Source organism: Hemitrygon akajei, chromosome 9 (assembly GCF_048418815.1).
Source record: "Hemitrygon akajei chromosome 9, sHemAka1.3, whole genome shotgun sequence".
NCBI classification, from domain to species: domain Eukaryota; kingdom Metazoa; phylum Chordata; class Chondrichthyes; order Myliobatiformes; family Dasyatidae; genus Hemitrygon; species Hemitrygon akajei.
Genome location: NC_133132.1, coordinates 48,266,325 through 48,286,536, shown reverse-complemented (window position 1 = coordinate 48,286,536; position 20,212 = coordinate 48,266,325). Strand labels below are relative to the sequence as shown.

At 40.2% G+C, this 20,212-nt stretch overlaps 1 protein-coding gene across 3 annotated transcripts in view; it reads left to right on the top strand.

Annotated features, from left to right (window-relative positions):
- rev3l (REV3 like, DNA directed polymerase zeta catalytic subunit) overlaps positions 1 to 20,212 on the top strand; it is a 183,996-nt gene that overhangs the window by 116,800 nt on the left and 46,984 nt on the right. For 2 of the 3 annotated variants that reach the window (XM_073055923.1, XM_073055924.1), the window contains exons 13-19: positions 34 to 4,567; positions 10,088 to 10,986; positions 12,406 to 12,488; positions 14,366 to 14,488; positions 15,461 to 15,653; positions 17,042 to 17,153; positions 19,924 to 20,039. In XM_073055923.1, the coding sequence (XP_072912024.1) occupies positions 34 to 4,567; positions 10,088 to 10,986; positions 12,406 to 12,488; positions 14,366 to 14,488; positions 15,461 to 15,653; positions 17,042 to 17,153; positions 19,924 to 20,039 (6,060 nt within the window). The remainder of the gene's footprint in view (positions 1 to 33; positions 4,568 to 10,087; positions 10,987 to 12,405; positions 12,489 to 14,365; positions 14,489 to 15,460; positions 15,654 to 17,041; positions 17,154 to 19,923; positions 20,040 to 20,212) is intronic. The other variant, XM_073055925.1, reaches the window with a different exon arrangement.

The following is a 20,212-nucleotide window of genomic DNA, read 5'->3' as shown; positions in this document are numbered from 1 at the left end:
TCTTTTCTTGATAACTATCTTATTGAATTTTAGATAATACTTTAGGCGAAAATGGTTCAAGAACTCATTCAACATTAGCAGTTCGAGACAAAGTGCTGACCAAACCAACTTTTCACAAAGAGCCTGCAATATTAGAGCTGCCATCATCTGATCACGTTGGACTACAGTGCAATCGTGCAGGTACCACACTTCATACACTTGATGGTTTGAACTCTATGGAATTACCTTCGTACCAAAATACCTTTATCAAAGCAAAGAAACCTGAGCACTCTGTTTCCAACTTTTCTAATGAGGCCAGTTATGAGTTAAAACACGGTGGATGTAATGAAGACAATGTGAAATTTGTGGACCCTGGCGTGGTAGCTAGATCTCCAGATACCGTCTGTGAAAGCAAACATATAAGCAGTGACTATGAAAATCAGCTAACAGCTCAAACTGATAGGCTTCAGAGAGTAAAACGATTTCTAAGTATTAACTGTGAAAAGAATTTGCAATTTACACATCGGAGAAGCCCGACCAGTGAAGCTGAATTTCACTGCAATTCAAATCTCGGTTCCTTAGTGGGAAGGATGGCTAATAAAGTTCCTCTTGCATTCAATAAAAAAGAAAACAGCGTGTATGATAAACCTTTGATTCCCCTAATAGGTGTAAAAAACGGGGTTCAGCTTTTCGAAGAACACAAAACCACCTCAATGGATGCTGGAAGTAACATTGAACAAAACCTCAAAATCAGATATGAAGACTTTCAAGCAACCCAAAGGGAGAAAACAATCATTGATCAACATGAGGCACAATACACATTTTTTCCTAGTGTGGTGCTTCCCAATTGTCTGAAGTGCCCAGAGAAACAAGACGACCATAAGTTAAAGCACAAATTAAGTAGAAAGAAATCAAATGGTGCGCAGGTGACGAGAAAGTCTGCAGTTACAAAGATAAGTGCTCAATCCGCTGAATTTTCTTGTAGCAGTGGGTTATTGCAAAATAAAGTGCCGCTGGATCACAGTTCTGTTCCATCTTTAGGTAATAGGCTACCAATATCATCCCAAAACTTTAACATGACAAGATCTTCAGAAAATGGCCTGGAGGGTCAATCATTTCGACTAGCATGCAGTAAATATACACTCCGAACTAAACGGAAAGTAAGCTATGATGCTGAAGACAATGAACTGATCCAAGGCGCAGAAATTTTGAAGGCAAGCCCAATTCAGCTGGAATGTTCAAGAATCAATGATACTGCAGCAGATCGATCCCAGCGGTCGCGTAAGAGGAGGAGGCTTAATAAGAAGGAGCCTCCTGTGATAATAAAATATATTATTATTAACCGATTTAAAGGTAGAAAAAATATGTTGGTTAAGATAGGGAAAGTGGATTCAAGTAAAGACCATGTTGTGCTCGATAATGATAAACTTCAGAAATATGAGAAGCTTTCACCATTAAAAGACTGGTGGCCTAAGATTACTGACCCCCCTGTTGTTAGCAAACCTTTTACAACACCTACACCAAAGAGAGGAAAGAAACCAAAAGTCCAAGCGAGCTTAAAAAAAAGAGCTGGAAGATTCAAAAAATTACAAAAAAAAGAAAAGCTGAGACCCACGAGCCAAAGTCAGATAAAAACGAGGAAGATAGAATTTGCACCCCTCTCTCCTCCTTCACCTTGCTATAGTGCTGAGGCCGATGACTGTTTAACAGAATATAAAGATGTAATGTCTAAACTTGGCTTCATGTCAGAGAGAATGCCAAGTCCTACTAAACCATCACCACCTCGATGTTGGTCACCAAGTGAAATGCAAGAGGATGGAATGCTAGCCTTCGCTTCAGTAGAAGATGACATACTTGTAAGAGACTGTGATCCATGTGCTTTAAGGAATTCTGATGAGAAAAGGCTAGTGCAAGGTAATAGAAATAATGACAAAAAGCAAAGTTTAAAACCTAGGAAGAAGTCACCGTCCAATGCTAACTGTGTAGCAGCTAAAAAGACAAGAGTATCACAGAAATCTAGACAGGTTGTTGTAAATGATGAAAAAGAAGAACAGAAAGGTAAACATCGGAAAAAAACCAGAAAAAGATGGACACGGAAACAGAAAAGTAAATTTCCAAATTTCAGTGAAAAACCAGCAACTTCTCAAAGTTTAGAAGTGTATGAGCAAAAAGGAAGCTGTGAACTTGTCAATGGTGAACTGACTACTTCCTCTAAAGAGAGAGTCAGAAACGGGTTTTGTAGAGATTTTGAAAATGTGCTTGTTGCGGAATCTGAAACTGCTTGTAAGAATGATGAGCAACCCAGTGTACCTCTGAGCCTCTGTTCAACAGGGCACCTTCCATCAACTCAGCCCTATTCTGAAGAAATTCAAGGGGAATCTGGGGGTTACTATTGCTCTTTGCTGGAAACAGATGAAAATGCAGATCTACCTGCCTTTACTTATCCACCAGTTGAACAAGTCTCAGAGACACTATCTCAATTAGCAACATCTTCTCAGTCCCAGTTGCATTTCAGCCTCAGTCAAACAAGTCCGTCATGTACACACACTGATTCTATTTGTATGTTGGATAACAAAACTCCAATGAAAGAAAATTTCAGGTTGTCAATGGAGGCAAACCTTGCATCACAGGCAGGACTTGCCCTTTCTCAGAACGAGCATTGCATTGATCATTTAGCAGAAGTTTCTGCAGGTCCATGTGCTTCACAGCCCGTGCAGTATTCTCATTTGCCAGTTCAATCTGCTGAAGACATGTGCAGACTACAGAGAAACAATTTATCCCAACAAATGTCACAGGTTATTAGCCATGTGCAAACTGGTAGTCAGCAAGGTTCTCATCTTAAAGAAACGCAAAATGGAGAGAACTCACACTTGTATGAACCTGAGCAAAATTCAACATTACCCCAATCAGAGCTTGTTCCTGACGGCAAAGCAAACCATTCATCTCAACAGTTCCAGCAATCGAAACTCTATCAGCAGTCAAAACCTACTCTACCTTTGCCTGAGAGAAATCAACATTCCACATTTTCACCGGGGAATGATGCTACAAGCCTACCTGCCAGAGTTTCTCTGATAGGAAGTGGAAAGGATGGTCATTGTCTTAACTTTACTCCAGGCAGCCACAGTAGATTGTCAAAAAAGGTTTTTGAAAGGGAGCAAGAAACGAACAACATTTTGGATATATCTGATTTCACCCCTCCTCGAATAAAGCAGAAGGTGGTGTCGGAAACTTTTTTGGAAATGGATCTCATGCCCCAATCTCAAAAGTCTGACCAAAGAGTAATAACTGATAGTCAGACTTCAATGAGTAATGGTCAATCCAGTCTCACTGTGTTGAGAGAGATGCTGCAGAAAAGGCAACAAAAAGCACAGCAATTGGATGCTCGAAGTCCTTTTCCAAAACCACAGTTTCAAAGAAATACTTCTCACACAAATGAACAAAACGAATTCCATAAAGGTTCTGCTGATGCAGACCTCTCTAGTAGTGCCGCTTTTGCTCATTCAAAATCCCCAAAAGATGCTTTCTCCAAAAAAACAAAAAATTCTAGAAGTGCCAAGCATATACAGAAGAAAACCAAAACCACAAAAAAGGATTTGACTAAGAAATCGCAGGCTTCTCAATCCAAATGTCCTTTTTCCGACGACAGCCCTGTTTTCCATTCAGATGCCGGCTTTGATAGCTGTTATAGTTTTGATAATTTATCACCTGAACTTCCTCAGTCGTACAATTTTGATATCAATACGGTTGGACAAACCAGATACTGTACTATATATTCTGGATGCCAATTCATGCCGGCAGCTGAGCAAAATCTGCCTCAAAAGTTTTTGAGTGATGTTATTCAGGAGTCTGTTCCTGCCCAGACAATAATAGAGACCTGTATGTACAAATCTCAGAATAGTAAACCCCAACACCTCGAGCAGGTAGCTCGGTCCACAGACAGTACAGAGTGGGCTCGGCCTGGCTCAATAAGCCCTGACCTTTTTGAGAAGTCCTCTTTAGACAATGGAGAAAAGTTGAAAGAATTGAATAACAATTCTAATGTGCCAGTTCAGAATGCACTATCAGCCTCTCCTGAGTCATCAGGTACGCATTTGTCTGGAGTATCAATGATGGAGCTCAAAGACCAGTCACCTGTTCAATGTCCTGATTCTGTAGAAAATGAATCTTCCTGTAGCCCTGTAGTGTCATCCACCAGCCAGATAATGCTGTTGGATGAGGGAAGTGGAAGAGAGTGTGACAAATCTGAGGTCTGTCTTTCTGGCCTTTCTACTGGTTCAAGTCCAAATGGAGCGATGGGATTTATTGGTGATGACATTGTACCGATGAGCTGTGAAGATCCAGAGCTCTGTGTTTCCAAATACAGCAATGATTCCCCAGTGACATCTCATGGCTCTTCAGCATCTGTCAGCTCGCCATTACAAACCAAAAGTTATGTCAACCGTACCACAGGCGCCCATGTTTTAAAGCCTTTAATGTCACCACCAAGTCGAGAGGAAATAGTAGCAACTCTGCTTGATCATAACCTGGCAGAAACTGTCTACCAGGAGCCATTCTGCAGTGATCCTTCAGATGCTCCAGAAAAACCCTGGTAAGAGGTCTAATTGCCCCTGTATCTAACTTAAAATTAAAACTAGTTTACACTCTAATAATGTTGTTATACTTTGAAATATCTTGTTCAGATTATTCTAATGCAAGTTTGCTAATGTAACAAAAATGTCCTTGATATACAAGTTCAACATTCCAAAACCTGTTCACTCTGTTATTTAAAAAATTCAGACCATGCCCTTCCCAAATTTTCCCTCTTGTCAACAGTTCTGAGTTCTGTTCTTTTTGTGTTAATTGTGTTGTTTTCTGAACAAACATTATCTCCTATTTTCTCAGGCATGAGTTCTCCTAATGTCATTAATACTTTTCGTTATCTGTTTATTGAAGGTTTTTGTTCATTTATACACTGCTAGAATATTTTAAGAACTGTTTTGGTCTGCAGAATGTCACCAAAAGAAGTGAAAAGGATAACTCAGAATTTGCTCCAAAAGAATTAGATCAGTGTTCCAAGCTACTACTTTAATATTCAAGTTGTGCACCTCCCTCTTTGCTAGATTTTTTCTCCAGTCGGTGAGACATGTACCTTAGCTTTAATCTCATAGATCGTGCCACTAATAAGTGGATTTACCTGTTTTTTGCAGGTCTTGACATATTTGTATCACAGCTATAGAATGTGTTCAATTTAGTAGTGGTGGATAGTGTATTTCTTGCAACACACACAAAATGCTAGAGGAAGTTCTGCTGAAAGATCTCAGCCCGAGACGTTGACTGTACTTTTTTCCATAGATGCTGCCTGGCCTGCTGAGTTCCTCCAGCATTTTATGTGTGTTGCTGGACTTCCAGCATCTGCAGAATTTTCTCTTGTTTGTGAATTTCTTGCAGTGAGTTTAGTCCACTTGCTCAGAACATCTTCATTCTGAAGAAATTCAAGCTGGTTTTCTGCTGCAGGTAATCTAACCCCTGTGATGCGATTACCATATTCCAGCCTGAAGGAAGGTTGTCTGTATGTTTTCACGATACAGGCAACCCCTACGTTGTGTCCAGTTAGATAACAGAAATTATCTTTCAAATTACTGCTCAAAAATTTGAGACATGGAATAAAATTTGCTCTTTCAGAATTTATATGAAAAAAATAAATACAACTTTTTTAAACTCTCATTTAGTGACATGCAGCATGAAGTAACTGTGCATTATGAAGAATTGTGACACAATTAACTCAAGCTGTAGGATTGAATATCAAGTCTAAAATTTTCTAGGAATATTGTATCATCTCCCCCAGTAGCATTGAGGGTATGCTGGATTAGGGAATATAGTTCCAAAAGCATTTTGGAAATAATTTTATAAAGTGCAATGATTCAATTAGACTCAAGTATCCGGAGTATTAACTAAGTGATATCGTAAAGGCCATTTGCTAGCAGAAAGAACAATCCCTGCAAAGAAGCTAATGGCCAGGTGACTTATGTTTGCAACAGGTTTTGACTGTATTGATTATCAGTTTTAAGTGTACAAATTAAAACTGTCTGGTACCAATTTATCCCTTTTCAAAGATCTTGAGTTTTGAACTGGGAACAGCTTTAGTCTCCCCTTCTAAATAGGTATGCATATAAAATCTGTTCATTACTTTCGGTTAAATTCAGAAACATGTATTACCATCTCCTGGATTTGGTCATTCCAGCAATTTTTGTAATGATATAGCTGTGGCTTTTTAAAGCATAAATAAACTGCTGGAAACATTCAGCAAGTCGGGTAGCGACCATGTAAAGAGCAAGTTAACTTTTCATGGATAGAGGACAAACAATTCTGTATCATTCTGAGGGGATGGTGGTATTGGAGGGGGGGTGTAGTTCGATAGGACAAGGAGAGTAGGTAGGGTGGGGCAAGGGTTGGCCAGAGGATGAGCTACAAATGAGATAATTTGATCAATAGGCTAATGGAGTAGTTGCAAACAGTCCATTGTTCATAAAAAAGATTGGAAAAAAACAAAGACATGGAGAGTGAAAACATGTACAAAATAGTGTAAGATTTCTAAGATGTAGGAATGTGATCTGCACAGTAGGCCAGGCTTTACTAATGGAGAAAAAGCCCATTATCCTTCTGTGACCTTGTCCATTCTGAGACAGATTCAAAAAGGAAGTGTTTTAATATGAATTATAAAGCTGCAGATCTGAAAAGTGCAATGTACCCTCCAGTTTACATTGGGCCTCATTATAAAAGTGCAGGAGGTGACATACAGATGGAGAATTGGAGTAGCAGGGAACAGGTAATTTCTGTGGATTGAAGCTGGTGTTCCACAAAGGCTGCTTCATCCAGCTATATAATTTGGGTGTCAGGATGATGAAAAGTAGAGGTGAACAGACAGATGTTGCTTCTCCTGTGGTTACATGGGAAACTGCTATAAGACTGGATATGTTGGGTGGTAAAGGAAGAATAGAGCAGGGAAATATAAACAGTAACAGTCCTTTAGAAATGCTGAAAGGGAGGGGAAGGTGTCGTATAAAATCCTAGCAAGTTTGGGACAGACTAATTGAGCTAGCTGTAGGAGTGTAGATTGGTCGCCATATTTGTTGCCATTCTGTCTTCTGAGATAGAGACAGATCAAAACAGAGATGTCAGATGGACCGTTGATGTTAAGAACATGATGGAAATTGGCAGCAAAAGTTAAGACATTTCTGAGTTTTGTATTGTAATGAGAAAAGAGTTGATGAAATGGACCCAAGTAGGACTGAAAGAAAAACTGTTCTATGTACAAAGTCACCCAATACTACCATGATTGCCCATTTTCTTCTGGGCATTCACGGTAGAACAAAGAAGTACAATAGAATCAGTGAAAAACTACACACAAAGACTGACAAGTTGTCGCAAATACAAAAAGAAACAAGTAATAAATAAGTGAATAAAACTGAGAACACGAGGTGTAGAGTCTTTGAGAGCTAGGCCAAAGGTTGTATTCAATAATCTTGTATTCCACAAAAAGATAGATTTAGCTTTAAACAATGCAAGTTCCCTCAAATGCAGAGAATGTGTTTGGAGATGAAGAGGTTGTTGAATGTGAGAATGAGTCCAGCTAGGTGAATGAGTGTCAGTGGAGAGGAACTAGTTGTGGTATTGTTCAAGGAAGAAACTGAGGGATGTTGGACTATCTTATTCATGGTGTAGACATCTACATCCATGGTAAAGATAAGTCGATTGGAACCAAGGATTTGACTACTGGAAAAAGTTGCAGAGGAGTTTTGAAGGTGTCACTAGTTACAAATGTTAGAAATTGGACTGGCGAGAAAGAATAGAAGGGAAATTCAGAAGGGGTTGTGAAAAGGTGGCAAGGAAGTAGGTGGAATCAGGAGAATCTGGAGGAATTTTAAGAACTGTCTGAATTTGCATCTTTGATGTCAGAAGGGAGGGATAAAGGTCATCTGCTACAAATGTGAATTCAGTAAAGAGTCGAGGTAAACTGCAGACCACAATAACTTTGAGTTGAGTGAGGCAATGTCACAGAATAAGGTCGAGAGCATGCATGCAGGGTGGATCTCAGGGTGCACTGAGAAAGAGGTTTCTCTGGTCCTTGCCTTCCAGACCATCCTTCACAATTTCCACCACCTTTAACCTCTCCTTCTCTCCTTTCAGCCATTCATAGAAACCATTATCTCTGAGAATCCAGATTTGTTCCTCCACCTCTGCCATCCACTCCCTTCATAATGGGACTTCCTTTTTCAGCTGCAGGAAATGCAATACTTGTCCTTTCACCTCTTCCCACCATTCTGGGATCCAAACAACTTATTAGTTTACTGCATTTGGTGTTCACAATGTGGTCTTCTCCACACTGGAGAAACCCAATTCGACCTGCATGTCCACTTTGCTAAATACCTGTATTCAGGCCATGAGGCCAACCCTAAGCTGTTTGGTGCCTTCCAGTTTAATTTTTTTTTGGTTTAATTACCCTAGCCTAATAAGCCCACACCACCCAGTTACACTCATGTGACCAATTAACCTATTAACCTTTTCTTTGTAATGTTGGAGGAAACTGGAGCACCCGGACAAAACCAACGTGGTCCCGGGGAGGCATACAAACTCCTTACAGACAGTGGTAGAATAGAACCTGGGTCACTGGCACTAACCGAGACACCCCATCCACTCCTGCTCGTTTTCATTCCTCATCCCATTTCCTTGCAGTTTTATAATAAGGCCCAGCGTAAACTTGAAGGGTAACAACTTGTGATGTGTCTGGATGTGTTGCTGAGTTCTGCACCTGGTATCAAATTCTACGGTTTCAGTAAGCAGCTTTCTCTGTATCAGAATGGGTCAGGTGGTATTCCCTCTCTATTCACACAGACTTGACCTGCTGGGCACACCCTGCAGCCCTGCATTTCACAACTCCAGCATTCCTTTATCTGTGTACTTGCTCTTTAACTGCCCTCGGTTGATAACTTTTATGAACAGTCAATTCTATCCCAAGCTACCCCCATTATTCCATTGACCAGATTACCTATTTGCAGTTTGTTCTCACAGCAGCCCTGACCTCGCCTTGCAGTAAAACTTGGTTAAATTGTAAGATGACTATTTGGAAATCACAGTGCTTTTCACTTTGGCTCACCAGGTGATGTTTCCTGTGCTTCCTTTCCATTCACCAGGTCCCAATTCCCTGCAGTCCCATTCCACTCATTGGGACCACCTCCACTCACCATAGTCCCTTGAAACTGGGATGTTTTCTATTCTACTGTTTAATAATGCAGTGAATTAAAAGCTGGTCTGTTAAAATGCAGTGAATTAAAAGTGTGTTAGAGTATTAATAGGAATGCATCCAATAATCTGAATTAACAGATTTGTTTACTGTATTCCTTTTGACCTAATTGCCCATCATCCTTACAGCGTGATACTACCTTGTTTTCTTTCCTTCTGATGAAGGGGCTTCAACCTGAAACATTAATTCTGTTTCTCTTTCCATAGATACTACCTCTGACCAGCTGAATATTTCCAACATTTCTTGTTTTTATTTCAGACTTCCATCATCTGCTGTTTTGTTTCTCGAGGCTTTTTAGAGACATGGTTTGTCCCACTCCTAAATTCATAGGCCAGACAGAATGTAGGACAGCCATATTGGTTGCAGTCACACCACATTCGAAGATTGCAGCGTGTAAACCTACGATGATTGTTGAAAGTGAAATGATTTGTACACATTTGCAGTTATGACTTCATTGGTTTACCTCAAACCAAAATTGATGCCCAAAACTCTGCTTAAATTCCACAAAATGAAAGTTTATATTAGTCATCCAATAAAGTACCAGATATGAACACATCCTGGGAAAAAGGTGACAGAATTTGAAGAGCTATGTGCAAAAAGATTGTTCGAGCATGCCACATTAATCTGACATATTTGTGCTGTTTTTCTCTCAAAGATGTGACCTAATTTGCTGAATATTTCCAGTAATTTCTGCTTTAATTTCAGTGTTCCAGTCTCAGCAGTATTTTACTTGTAGGTTTTAGAATGATCCTAGCAATTTTTGTCTCTTTTGAAATTAGTTAAGCGACTTTTGTCCTGCAACTAAATCATTCTTTCCATCAAAAATAGGGAGATTGGAGGCCGAATTTTGACAGTTGAAACCAGGCTACCCAATGAATTGCCGGAGTTTGATGGTGATTTTTCACTGGAAGGTCTGCAGTTCTGGAAGATGGCTTTATCAGCAATGACACAGAATGCTAGACCTGGCTCTCCTGCCTTTACTGGAAGTAGGCAGTCTGCTGCTCAGATAGCAGGCATTGCCTCGGGAACTTCTGAAGACTGTAAGATTATAATACTACCATGTAAAAACCCTCCTAGTTTACAAAGGGTGCAGTTGTGGCTTCAGGCAAAACGCGAGTATGACCATTCAAGGAAATGTTCAAAAAGTCAGGGTGCTGTAACGGAGAATGCCAACCAGGATCAGTGCTTGCAGCCTTCACAAGCTGATCAAGCTTCCACTTCTGAAAAGGTGGCTACAGCATCCTCTTCAATTACAGTTGAAGAACAAGCAGCAGAGCAGACTTGTGAGAATGACCCCTCTCCTGAACCACCGCTCCTGAAAACACCGGAGCAGAAGCAGAGGTCTCCAAGCCATTTATCTAAAGTGGCTGAGCTGTTTGAAGATGAGGATGATTACTACCGTGGATACAGTTCTCCTGATTCACCACTCGTATCTCCATGGCAGCAACCAGCTTCCCCCAATACAAAGCAGTGGGAGCCAAATGAAGACAAGGATATAGCTGGTCCATCACCAGACGCCAACAGGGAGACTACAAATGATTTTCCATCACTGACCCAGAGCAGTATATCTCCAAGTACTGGACAGAGTGATGAACAGCAAATGGAAAACTCCCCCCTTCAGCCTAAAAGAGAAGCTGCTCATTCTGTTCTACATAGCACACCCTTGACACACAGAAATAAAAAGGATGGAATTCCGGAAGTTCTTTACTGTACTCCTATACAAATGGGTGAGTAATCATACTTGTGATAGAAATTGTATGTTAAAGAGGAACTGTAATTATAATTAATGCATTTCATGTTGGAATTCCAGTTTAGCATCTTTATACAGGCTTTGGTATGTTACTTATTAAAAATAAATGAATTACACTCAGTAGCCACTTTATTAGGTACACCTGATTCTGAGTGCAACGTTAATCAGCCAATCATGGTTGCAACTCAATGCATAAAAACAGGCAAACATGGTCAAGCAGTTCATACCAAATATCAGAATGGGGAAGAAATGTGATCTAATTGATACTGACTGTAGAATGATTGTTGCTGCTAGATGGTGGTTTGGGTATCTCAGAAACTGCTGATCTGGGATTTTCACACAGCAGTCTCTAGAGTTTAGAGAATAGTGCGAAAAATAAATTTTAAAAATCGAGTGAGTGGCAGTTCTATGGGCAAAAATGCCTTGTTAATGAGATGGATCAGAGGAGAATGACCAGACTGGTTGAAGGTGACATTGGCTCAAACAACTTCACGTTCCAGCAGTGGTGTGCAGAAGAGCATTTCTGAACACACATGTCGAACTTTAAGGTGCATGGGCTGCAGAAGAAGACACCACAATGGATTCCACTCCTCTACCAAATGAAGTGGCGACTGAGTGTATACAGTGCCTGTAAAAAGTGAGTCCCATAGCTAATCACCTCAGGACCTCAAGTGCAACACAATTTGCCTGGTCCTTCGTGCCCATCCCTATCTCATGATTACATTTACAGACAAAAGTGAATGATGCCTTTGTGCTTAAATAGAAAAGAACAAAGTAATGCAGGGGATATGGCCATCTGAAGCAAGGCGAGGCTGTCCAGTCCAAAAGCCTGCTCTGTCATTCAATGGCTGGACCTTCTCTCAGCACCACATTCTGCACTAAATCTATATTCCCTCAATTCCCACAATATCTAAAAGTGTTTTGAATATACAGTGCCTATTGAAAAGTATTCATCCCCCTTGGAAGTTTTCATGTTTTATTGTTTTACAGCATTGAATCACAGTAGATTTAATTTGTCTTTTATCGACACTAATCAACAGAAAATGTTCTGACCATTTTCTGAATATTTATATTGGATCCTGATCACTGTCTGTGTGAACTTCGCACATTCTCCCTTTGAGAAATTTTCTCTCAGTATTGTAGTTCCCTCACACATCCCAAACACAAGCAGGTTGGTAATTGACTGTAGTAAATTTCTCCTAAAGCCTGATTTCTGGGGGAGTTGATAGTAATGTGGGGACAATATAAAGGAATCATTACAGATAGGTTCTTAATGCTCAGCATGGACTTTGTGAGCTGGAGGCTCTTTTTCTGTTCTGTAGGAGTGACTTGTGCTTTAGCAGAATGTGCGTATGAACATCTTTGTTTAATATATAAATTATTTTAACTTATTCAGAGCCCAGACAGCAGAAGATAATTCAAAGAAAGTCCAGTAATTCTGACTCCTTGAGGAAAGTGCTGCTAACAACTCAACTTAAGGTAACTCCCTTTTTTAAAAAAAATAATAATTGCTGTCACTGATATTGGAGTAACAGGTCAGTTACTTCACTTGCATCTTGTTGCTCACTTCTATTTCAGGTGGGAGCACAGGCATTTAATTTCTTAAATGTTTGAGTCAAGAACTGGTAGGTAAATGACATTGCCAGTGGTTTCAACAATAATTTCATGGTCACCTTTGTTGATGTCAGTTTGCTAAAATAGTAGAATTTCAGCTGTTATCGCAAAATTGAGGGTTCTGGTATGGTTACAGCACTAACAACATGTATGCTGATAACTGTTCTATAATCTGTGTTGCACATAGATGCAGTAGCTAACCAGTATACTTGACAATGCTTCTTCCTGCTCTGCCTCCAATGAAGTCTCCATTTCATTCTCCCAGTTCATCAGTTCTCCATTGTATCTGCTCTGATTCCACACAGGTTCCTCTGAGCTGCTTTCCTCCTTTCTGAATTGTGATTTCTTCTCTACCATTGTTGACAGAGCCCTTGACCTCATCTGGTGGTTGCACCACCACTTACACCCCTCTCTTTTCATAGATAGAGCAAGGATAAACTTCCCCTGGGTCTTGCTTTCCAGGTCATTGAGACCTAACTGATTCCAGACTCAATATTGAGTTCTATGAATTCTGGTAACTTGCTTTCTGTTTGTATCAACTGGTCACTTTGGATCTTCCATCTAACCTGGTCTCTGTTTTCCCCTCTGCAGCTCTGAATTGCACATTTATTTTCACTCTAACTGTCCTCACTTCACAGCTTTTTCACTCACTTCACTTTCTTTCTTTCTACCTTTCTCAACAGTCTATCTTCATGGCACCCCTCACCTCCACCCTTCCCCACCCCGCTCTCTCCACACCTAAAACACACTTGTTTTAATATGAAATGTTTCCCCTTCCGCAGATATTGCCTGTCTTGCTGAGCCAGAATTCTAGCCTCTGCATTTTGTTTTATATTTTCATAGTTGTGGAGATTGAAACATAGCAACACTCTTCAGGTCTGTCAAGTCCAAATTAACTTTTGAATACTCATATACACATACTAATCGTATTTTTTTTTTACACTGTCCCCAGATTGTACCATTTACCTATACACTAGGGGTAACTTGCTAGCAGCCAAGTAACCTATCAACTTGCTGTCTATTGTGCTAAGTTCATGGAATTATCAATTTTCCATACTTTCAAACTACTTCAGAACGTTATCTATGCTCAGAGTACATTTGTGGTAGACATTGATAAAACAGCTGTGTTACTGTGAGCTTCATTTATAATGGCTCTTGTTACTCCAGATATTGTGTGACTTAGGAAGATGTTCAAATTACTGGCATACTGAAGATCCCTGTGTTCATGAGAATCCACGGCACTTGTCAACTTTGAGTTTGGATAACGGACATGCAAATAGAGCAGCATATACAGGGGAAGATCCATGTGGATGATGTAAAAACAAACTGCCGGAAGTGATCAGCAGTCAGGCACCATCTGTGGACATAAACAAGTGATGTTTCAAGTCAATGATTTTACAACATTCACCTGAAGCACAGTCTCTTTCTGTGATGTTTCCATAAACACTGCCTGACCTATTAAGTAATTAGTGTTTTTTCATTTACATGTGCATAACCACTGGAACCTTATTCCTGCAGACCCGCACAAACACAACCATATTATTTATAGCATTGTTTTGAGGTATGAAGTTGCATAGTGTTATGATTGTAGGATCATTTCCCTTTGAGGTAATTCAGGATTCCTTGTTGCTTCTCCCATTGCATATTACATATAGAGAAATTCATTTGCAATTAATATAATATTCTAATGTTGCCATTTTACTTAAAGAAAACTCCATGATTTTGTTTATGCACTCTTGCAGAATCAGTTTGCTGCTCAGTCTGATAGGAAAAGTATGTCCCAGATAGAAGGACCAACTTTAAACAACTCTTATGGCTTCAAAGTCAGCCAACAAAATCTCCAGGAGGCAAAAGCTTTGCATGAGGTATCGTATCATGGACTTGACATAAGTTCCTGGTTCTTTCAAGCCATGCCTTTCTTATAATTAAAGTTTCTTTTGTAATTTAGTTTTTAAGTGTGGTAAACTGGGACTGATAAATGTTGCATATGTACTGTAGGCATCATGGTGTTTTTGTGCAAAATGAGCTGGCTTGCATCTCTATACAGTAGTGCCTTTAAAGATTTTGTGCTGTACTCAGGAACTTTGGGGTCAATAATTTACTTTTTGAAGTGTGTTGAACTTGTGCTGCGGAAGCAAACTGCTACAACCAGCACTAGATCTTTCTTTGTGAGGCTGAATAAAGAATAGATGCTGGCCAGGGCACTGGGACAAGCTTGCTGTTCTCTGAACTGGAGGTGACAGCAGTGCTGCACTACATTGCCACCTTTCATCTTTGGCCTGAGTAGGCTGGTGAAACCAGGGTCTTACACCTCATCAAAAAAAGCTGTAGTTCTGCACTGAATTGGCTGTTTGTGTTTTAGTGTTCACTTTTCTAGAAATAGTCTTAAACTCACAATCTCTGCTACCAACTACAACAACTCCCCCCCCCACCAATAATGCAAGTGGAAAGAAAATGAAGGAGAATATGATGTCAGGTTGTTTGGTCAAAGCTTGGATTGATAAATGAGGTAACAGGTTAGGAATGCTTCATTATCTCGCACATTGATGGAGGCAGCTTTAAACTATATTTAGAATTATCTAAGCCAATCTAATAGTTTTACTGTATTTTTAACCTGTTTCACTTGTGCTTTTGATCAAGTGTCTGAATGGTCTAGAAGACCAGAGAAATCTGGGAGTATAGACACAGAAATCACTAAAGTCACAACAATGGCTAATGAAGCAGTCTTCATTCATCAAAATTAATATGTTAAAGGGAAAATAGAAAAGCCATGTTAAATGTAGAGAACTTTATGATTTGTTTGTTTAAGTGAGATCCGAACTTGTTTCTGTTTGCAGGTGCAGTACCTTGTACTCATGAGCATGGAGTTGCATGCTCGCACAAGACGTGATTTAGAACCTGACCCGGAATTTGATCCCATCTGTGCCTTATTCTACTGTATTTCTTCCGATGCAGTGCTTCCAGATACAAATAAGACTGAGATCATTGGCGCTATAGTAATTGATAAAAATCATATCAGCACTCATAGAGGTATGAAGCATAGAATAATAAGGATATAAACTGGAGAATATAAAAGTTATTTAAGAACAGTTTTGGTATTAGTGCTGATTATCTGTGGAGTAACTGCTAAGATAGTATTCTCAAGAGCGGGCAAATCAGCTAATTTGTTTATTTTTGTTTTGGAATATAGTATACTATTGTCCTGGATCTGCTTTGATAATCTATTGACTATATGAAGCACTTAATAAATTGAAAAGGAAAATAATTAAAATAAATCCCATGGAATTGATTACTTTAATGGGTTAATATATCATTTAAGTCAGGGGTCCCAACCTGTGGTCCACAGATCCTTTGGTTAATGGTGGGGGTCCATGGAATGAAAAAAGTTGGGAATCCCTGATCTAAGTATTTCATTTTTCAATATCTGGATTTGTTTGACCAACTAAACATATTCACGTGTTATACAGTATAACAGCAACAGCTTGCATGTAATGCCTTTAAGCATTCCATTTCTTATCTGAATAGACCTTTGACGGTCACAGAGTTTCACTCAATAGATCTAGGCAATCCAGGTTGATGAAACTGTAGCATGGTTGGGGAAAAAAAATAGAATCTCTCAGGTCAACAATTCAAACATCTCCCTTGCACATAAAATTTGGATGGTGTTATTTTTCTAGCCTCTAATCCCCCAAATCTGGGGGTCCTGTCATGTTTTCAGCATTTTACAGATATAACAGTGGAGATCATTTCTGGTTGATCCCTAGTGAGAAAAATTCCAAGCTCAGATCATGAGGTAGCGGCTATGGCTAGGAAGCTTATCCTCTGTTCCTACTGGAACTCTACCAATTTGGTACTTTCCATTGATGGAAAGTACCTTTCTAATCAATGTTCTGTAAATAAACACAGAACAGATGACAAACACTGAATCTCAACTTGAATTAAAAAGATTACACCTCTGTTAATCAGTTTTTCATGATTGGGATTGATTTCCTTGATATCATTTGGTTGTGACTTGCAAGTTTATATAGCCAGTAACCTTCTTCAAATTTTATAAAGTTTTTCTGCAAGTTGGATTGGAATTGCATTCAATTTGACAGATCATCACTATCTCCTCAGGGCAATTATGCATGGGCAATAAATCCTGGCCTTGCCCAAGGTGTCCAGTTACTGAAAAAAGAATAGCTGTACATCTCTTGTATGTTGTTACATTTATGTAATTTTCTATATCTATTGTAAGCATTGAGAATGCTAATGTGACATTACAGGAATTTGATAACTTATTTAATTTCAGCAAGTAACAATGCCCAGCTTATGCCAGAATACTTGAACTGATGGGCAATGTTCTATTTCATCTTGTTAGCACAAAATTTCAAGTCTTAACCCAAGTTATTTGAAACAATATTCATTCATTGTTTCAGAACTCAGGACCCAGGCCCCATTACTTGTTAGATCTGGTGTCACAGGTCTTCAAGTCTCTTATGTGAATGATGAGAAGGAGTTGTTTCAGGAGCTGGTACATAACATCAGAAGGTACTATTTGCACTTGGTTATTATTGAAACACTAGTAATTTCTTGAGCCCTCATGCCTACCTCAACCTTCTAAGGCACCTGTGTCTCATCCAGATCTGAATAGTATAAACAGGTTGCTAATATAGGCAGTGAAGCGGTATAGAGATACACAGATGAATGAGAGCTGGATAGCTTTGCCTGATCTTTAGAAATTATTTGCTGACTGTCAGCATGTAGGTGAAGAATAGCAGCTCAAGGACAAATCCCTATGCTACATGGGCCCTTGATGTAAGGCAGGGAAGACAGGCCATTGCTGGAGCTCCTCCATGTCTACTATTCACTCATTCTCACTTGGCTTTTGTGTTGTCCTGACTTTATCAGGAAAGCTGAAATGAAAACAGACAATGAGTATCACCTAAGGTGTAAGAAGGAATCTGAGGCTGCCAAAAAAAGTGAGGGAATTATAGATTCAGATTCCTTTATTTATCATGTGTATATTGAGCCATACAGTGCAATGCATTGTTTCCATTAATAACCAACACAACCTAAGGATGTCCTGGGGTCAGCCAACAAGTGTCATCACACATCCCATCGCCAACATAGCATGCCCACAATGTTCAGCAGAACAACACAAGCAACTACAACAGCAAAGCAAGCCTCTTTCATTCGCACACACTCACATTTGTGCTGAAAACACACCCCATCAACCCCAAGTCCAGCTGCCTCCAGGCTTCAGGCCTCCAACCTTCAGTCCCTGGCCCGGATTCACAGACATCAGGTTGCTGACATCCGGACATGGCAGCTCCAGGGGATTCAACCTGCGGACCTCGACTACTAATTCACTGGTTTCTGTCTTCAACTTCCAGGCTTCGACCTCTGGTATCAACCCCAGAATGCACTGATCATGTGACTTTGAACTCTGTATCTTGACTTCTTGCGTGGACCTCTGACCCTGGGATTCACCAGCCCTCGTCCTTGGGGCCAGCCAACCAAGGTCCTAGACCACAGGGATATCTGGTCTTTGTCCTTGGTGCTTGCTGACCTGACCCCCGGGGAATACTAGCCTTTGACCACAGAGCACTCTCACCTGGTCTCCAACCACTGTCTCCTGCCCTTGGCTCTTCATTTACTGCCCCTGGCTTTTGTATACAATATACATCCTGAATAGGGTGAATAACACCCTATTCATCTCTCTCCCTAAACCCTAACCTTTCCCCATAACTCCCCTCACTGTCTCCAAAACCATCCCTACAAACCTGAAAAAGCAGAAAGCCAACAGAAAATGCTATGGCCTGCAAAGCAGTGCAGCACAGTTTCAGTGACTAGGTTCACTCCTTGAACTCTTTTCGCATCTGCTGTGACTCCAGGCATTCCAGTTTCCTCCCACGTGCCACAAACGGGTGGTTTGCTAGATTCATTGGCCATTGCAAATTAATTGAGTGTGTAAGTAAATCATGGAATCTGAGAGGATGTGATAAGAATGTGAAGAAGATATTACAAGAAAAATTAGTGAGAGAGTATGTATCCTTACTTAGCATAAATTTGTACAGAAGCCTGAAAGCACACACTCAATGATAAAGGAACACCTTCTCCTCTGCCATCCGATTTCAAAGGTACATTTAAAGTCAGAGAAATGTATACAATATACATCCTGAAATGCTTTTTCTTTGCATTTCTTTGCAAACATCCAAGTGCCCAAAGAATGAATGACAGTTAAATGTTAGAACACCAAAGCCCATCCCCAGCTCCCCTCCCTCCCGTGAGTAAGTGGCAGCAAACAACGATCCCCCCCTCCCCCCCACCAGCAAAAAACAGCATTGGCACCTGCTACCGAGCACTCTAGCGTGCAGCAAAAGCAATAGCAAAGACCCAGACTTGCAGTACTCCAAAGACTACACGTTCACCTACATCCTACATACCACAGGCGCCCTCTCCCCCAAAGGGAGAAAGCGATGCCTACGTTTCACAGCAAGTGGAGAGGCATAACAAACAGCTCACTGGTTTACAATGTCATAAAGTCCATTGTGTCACTTTTTCCGAGCTCTGTGCCCAAAGATCTTCCAGCTCACATGACGCACTGGTCCGGGACACCAACCTTTGATCTGTCCATCTCCAGAGCCAGGAGATCCTGGGCCTCCAAAGGCAAGTCGAAATCTTAGGCCGCACTCTTGGCATGTTGGATAAGTGCTAGTCATGACACCTCGAGAGCAGGTCCCACTCCCACAAAGAACCGAAGTCAGCATGCAACTCCAGGTCAGGGTCTTCAAAAGAACCCTGAAAGGAAAAAAAAAGAGATATTAAAGATAGAAATAGAACTGATTCTGAAGATGCAAGCAAGGGAGTCACCGTTTAGCGCCATCTTGACTAAGCTCTGCCCTCCAAATGAACATTGAACCCATGAACACGACCTTGCTACTACTTGTATTTCTGTTTTTGCACTAATTTAATTTAACTTTTTTTTTACTGTAATTTGTTTTTTTCTCAATATTATCATGTATGCATTGTACTGCTGCTGCAAAGTTAACACATTTCACAACCTATGCCGATGCTATTAAACCTGATTCTGATGGGCTGTGAGCCCTCCTATGTCATAAGGAAATCTGGAAGTGCTAATAACACTTAGCAGGTCAGCAAAGAGAAGTAGAATTAATGTTTCAGGTTAAAACACCTTTATCATAAGTCTTAAATCCATACTGAAATTATAAATTTTCTGAAAACTTGATCTGGTTTTTGTTTTCAGTTGAAACAATATGTTTTTGCAAAGTAATGGCATTAAACTCCCATTTATTAGGTTTGACCCTGATATTTTGCTGGGATATGAAGTTCAGATGCATTCATGGAGCTACCTTTTTCAGCGAGCTGCTGCCCTGGAGGTTGATCTCTGTCAGATGGTCTCCCGAGTTCCAGGTAATGCAGTCAAATTGGCAAGTGCTCTGTTATATCTTTTTTAAAAAGCTGCTTCATTTTACCATTCAATGCTGAATGCCAGCATCTGGGAACTCAAACAGAGTGTTAATAGCATAACATGGGTTATTTGGTCAATGGCTTTGTGCCTTTTCTATATAATTTACGCAAGCCTT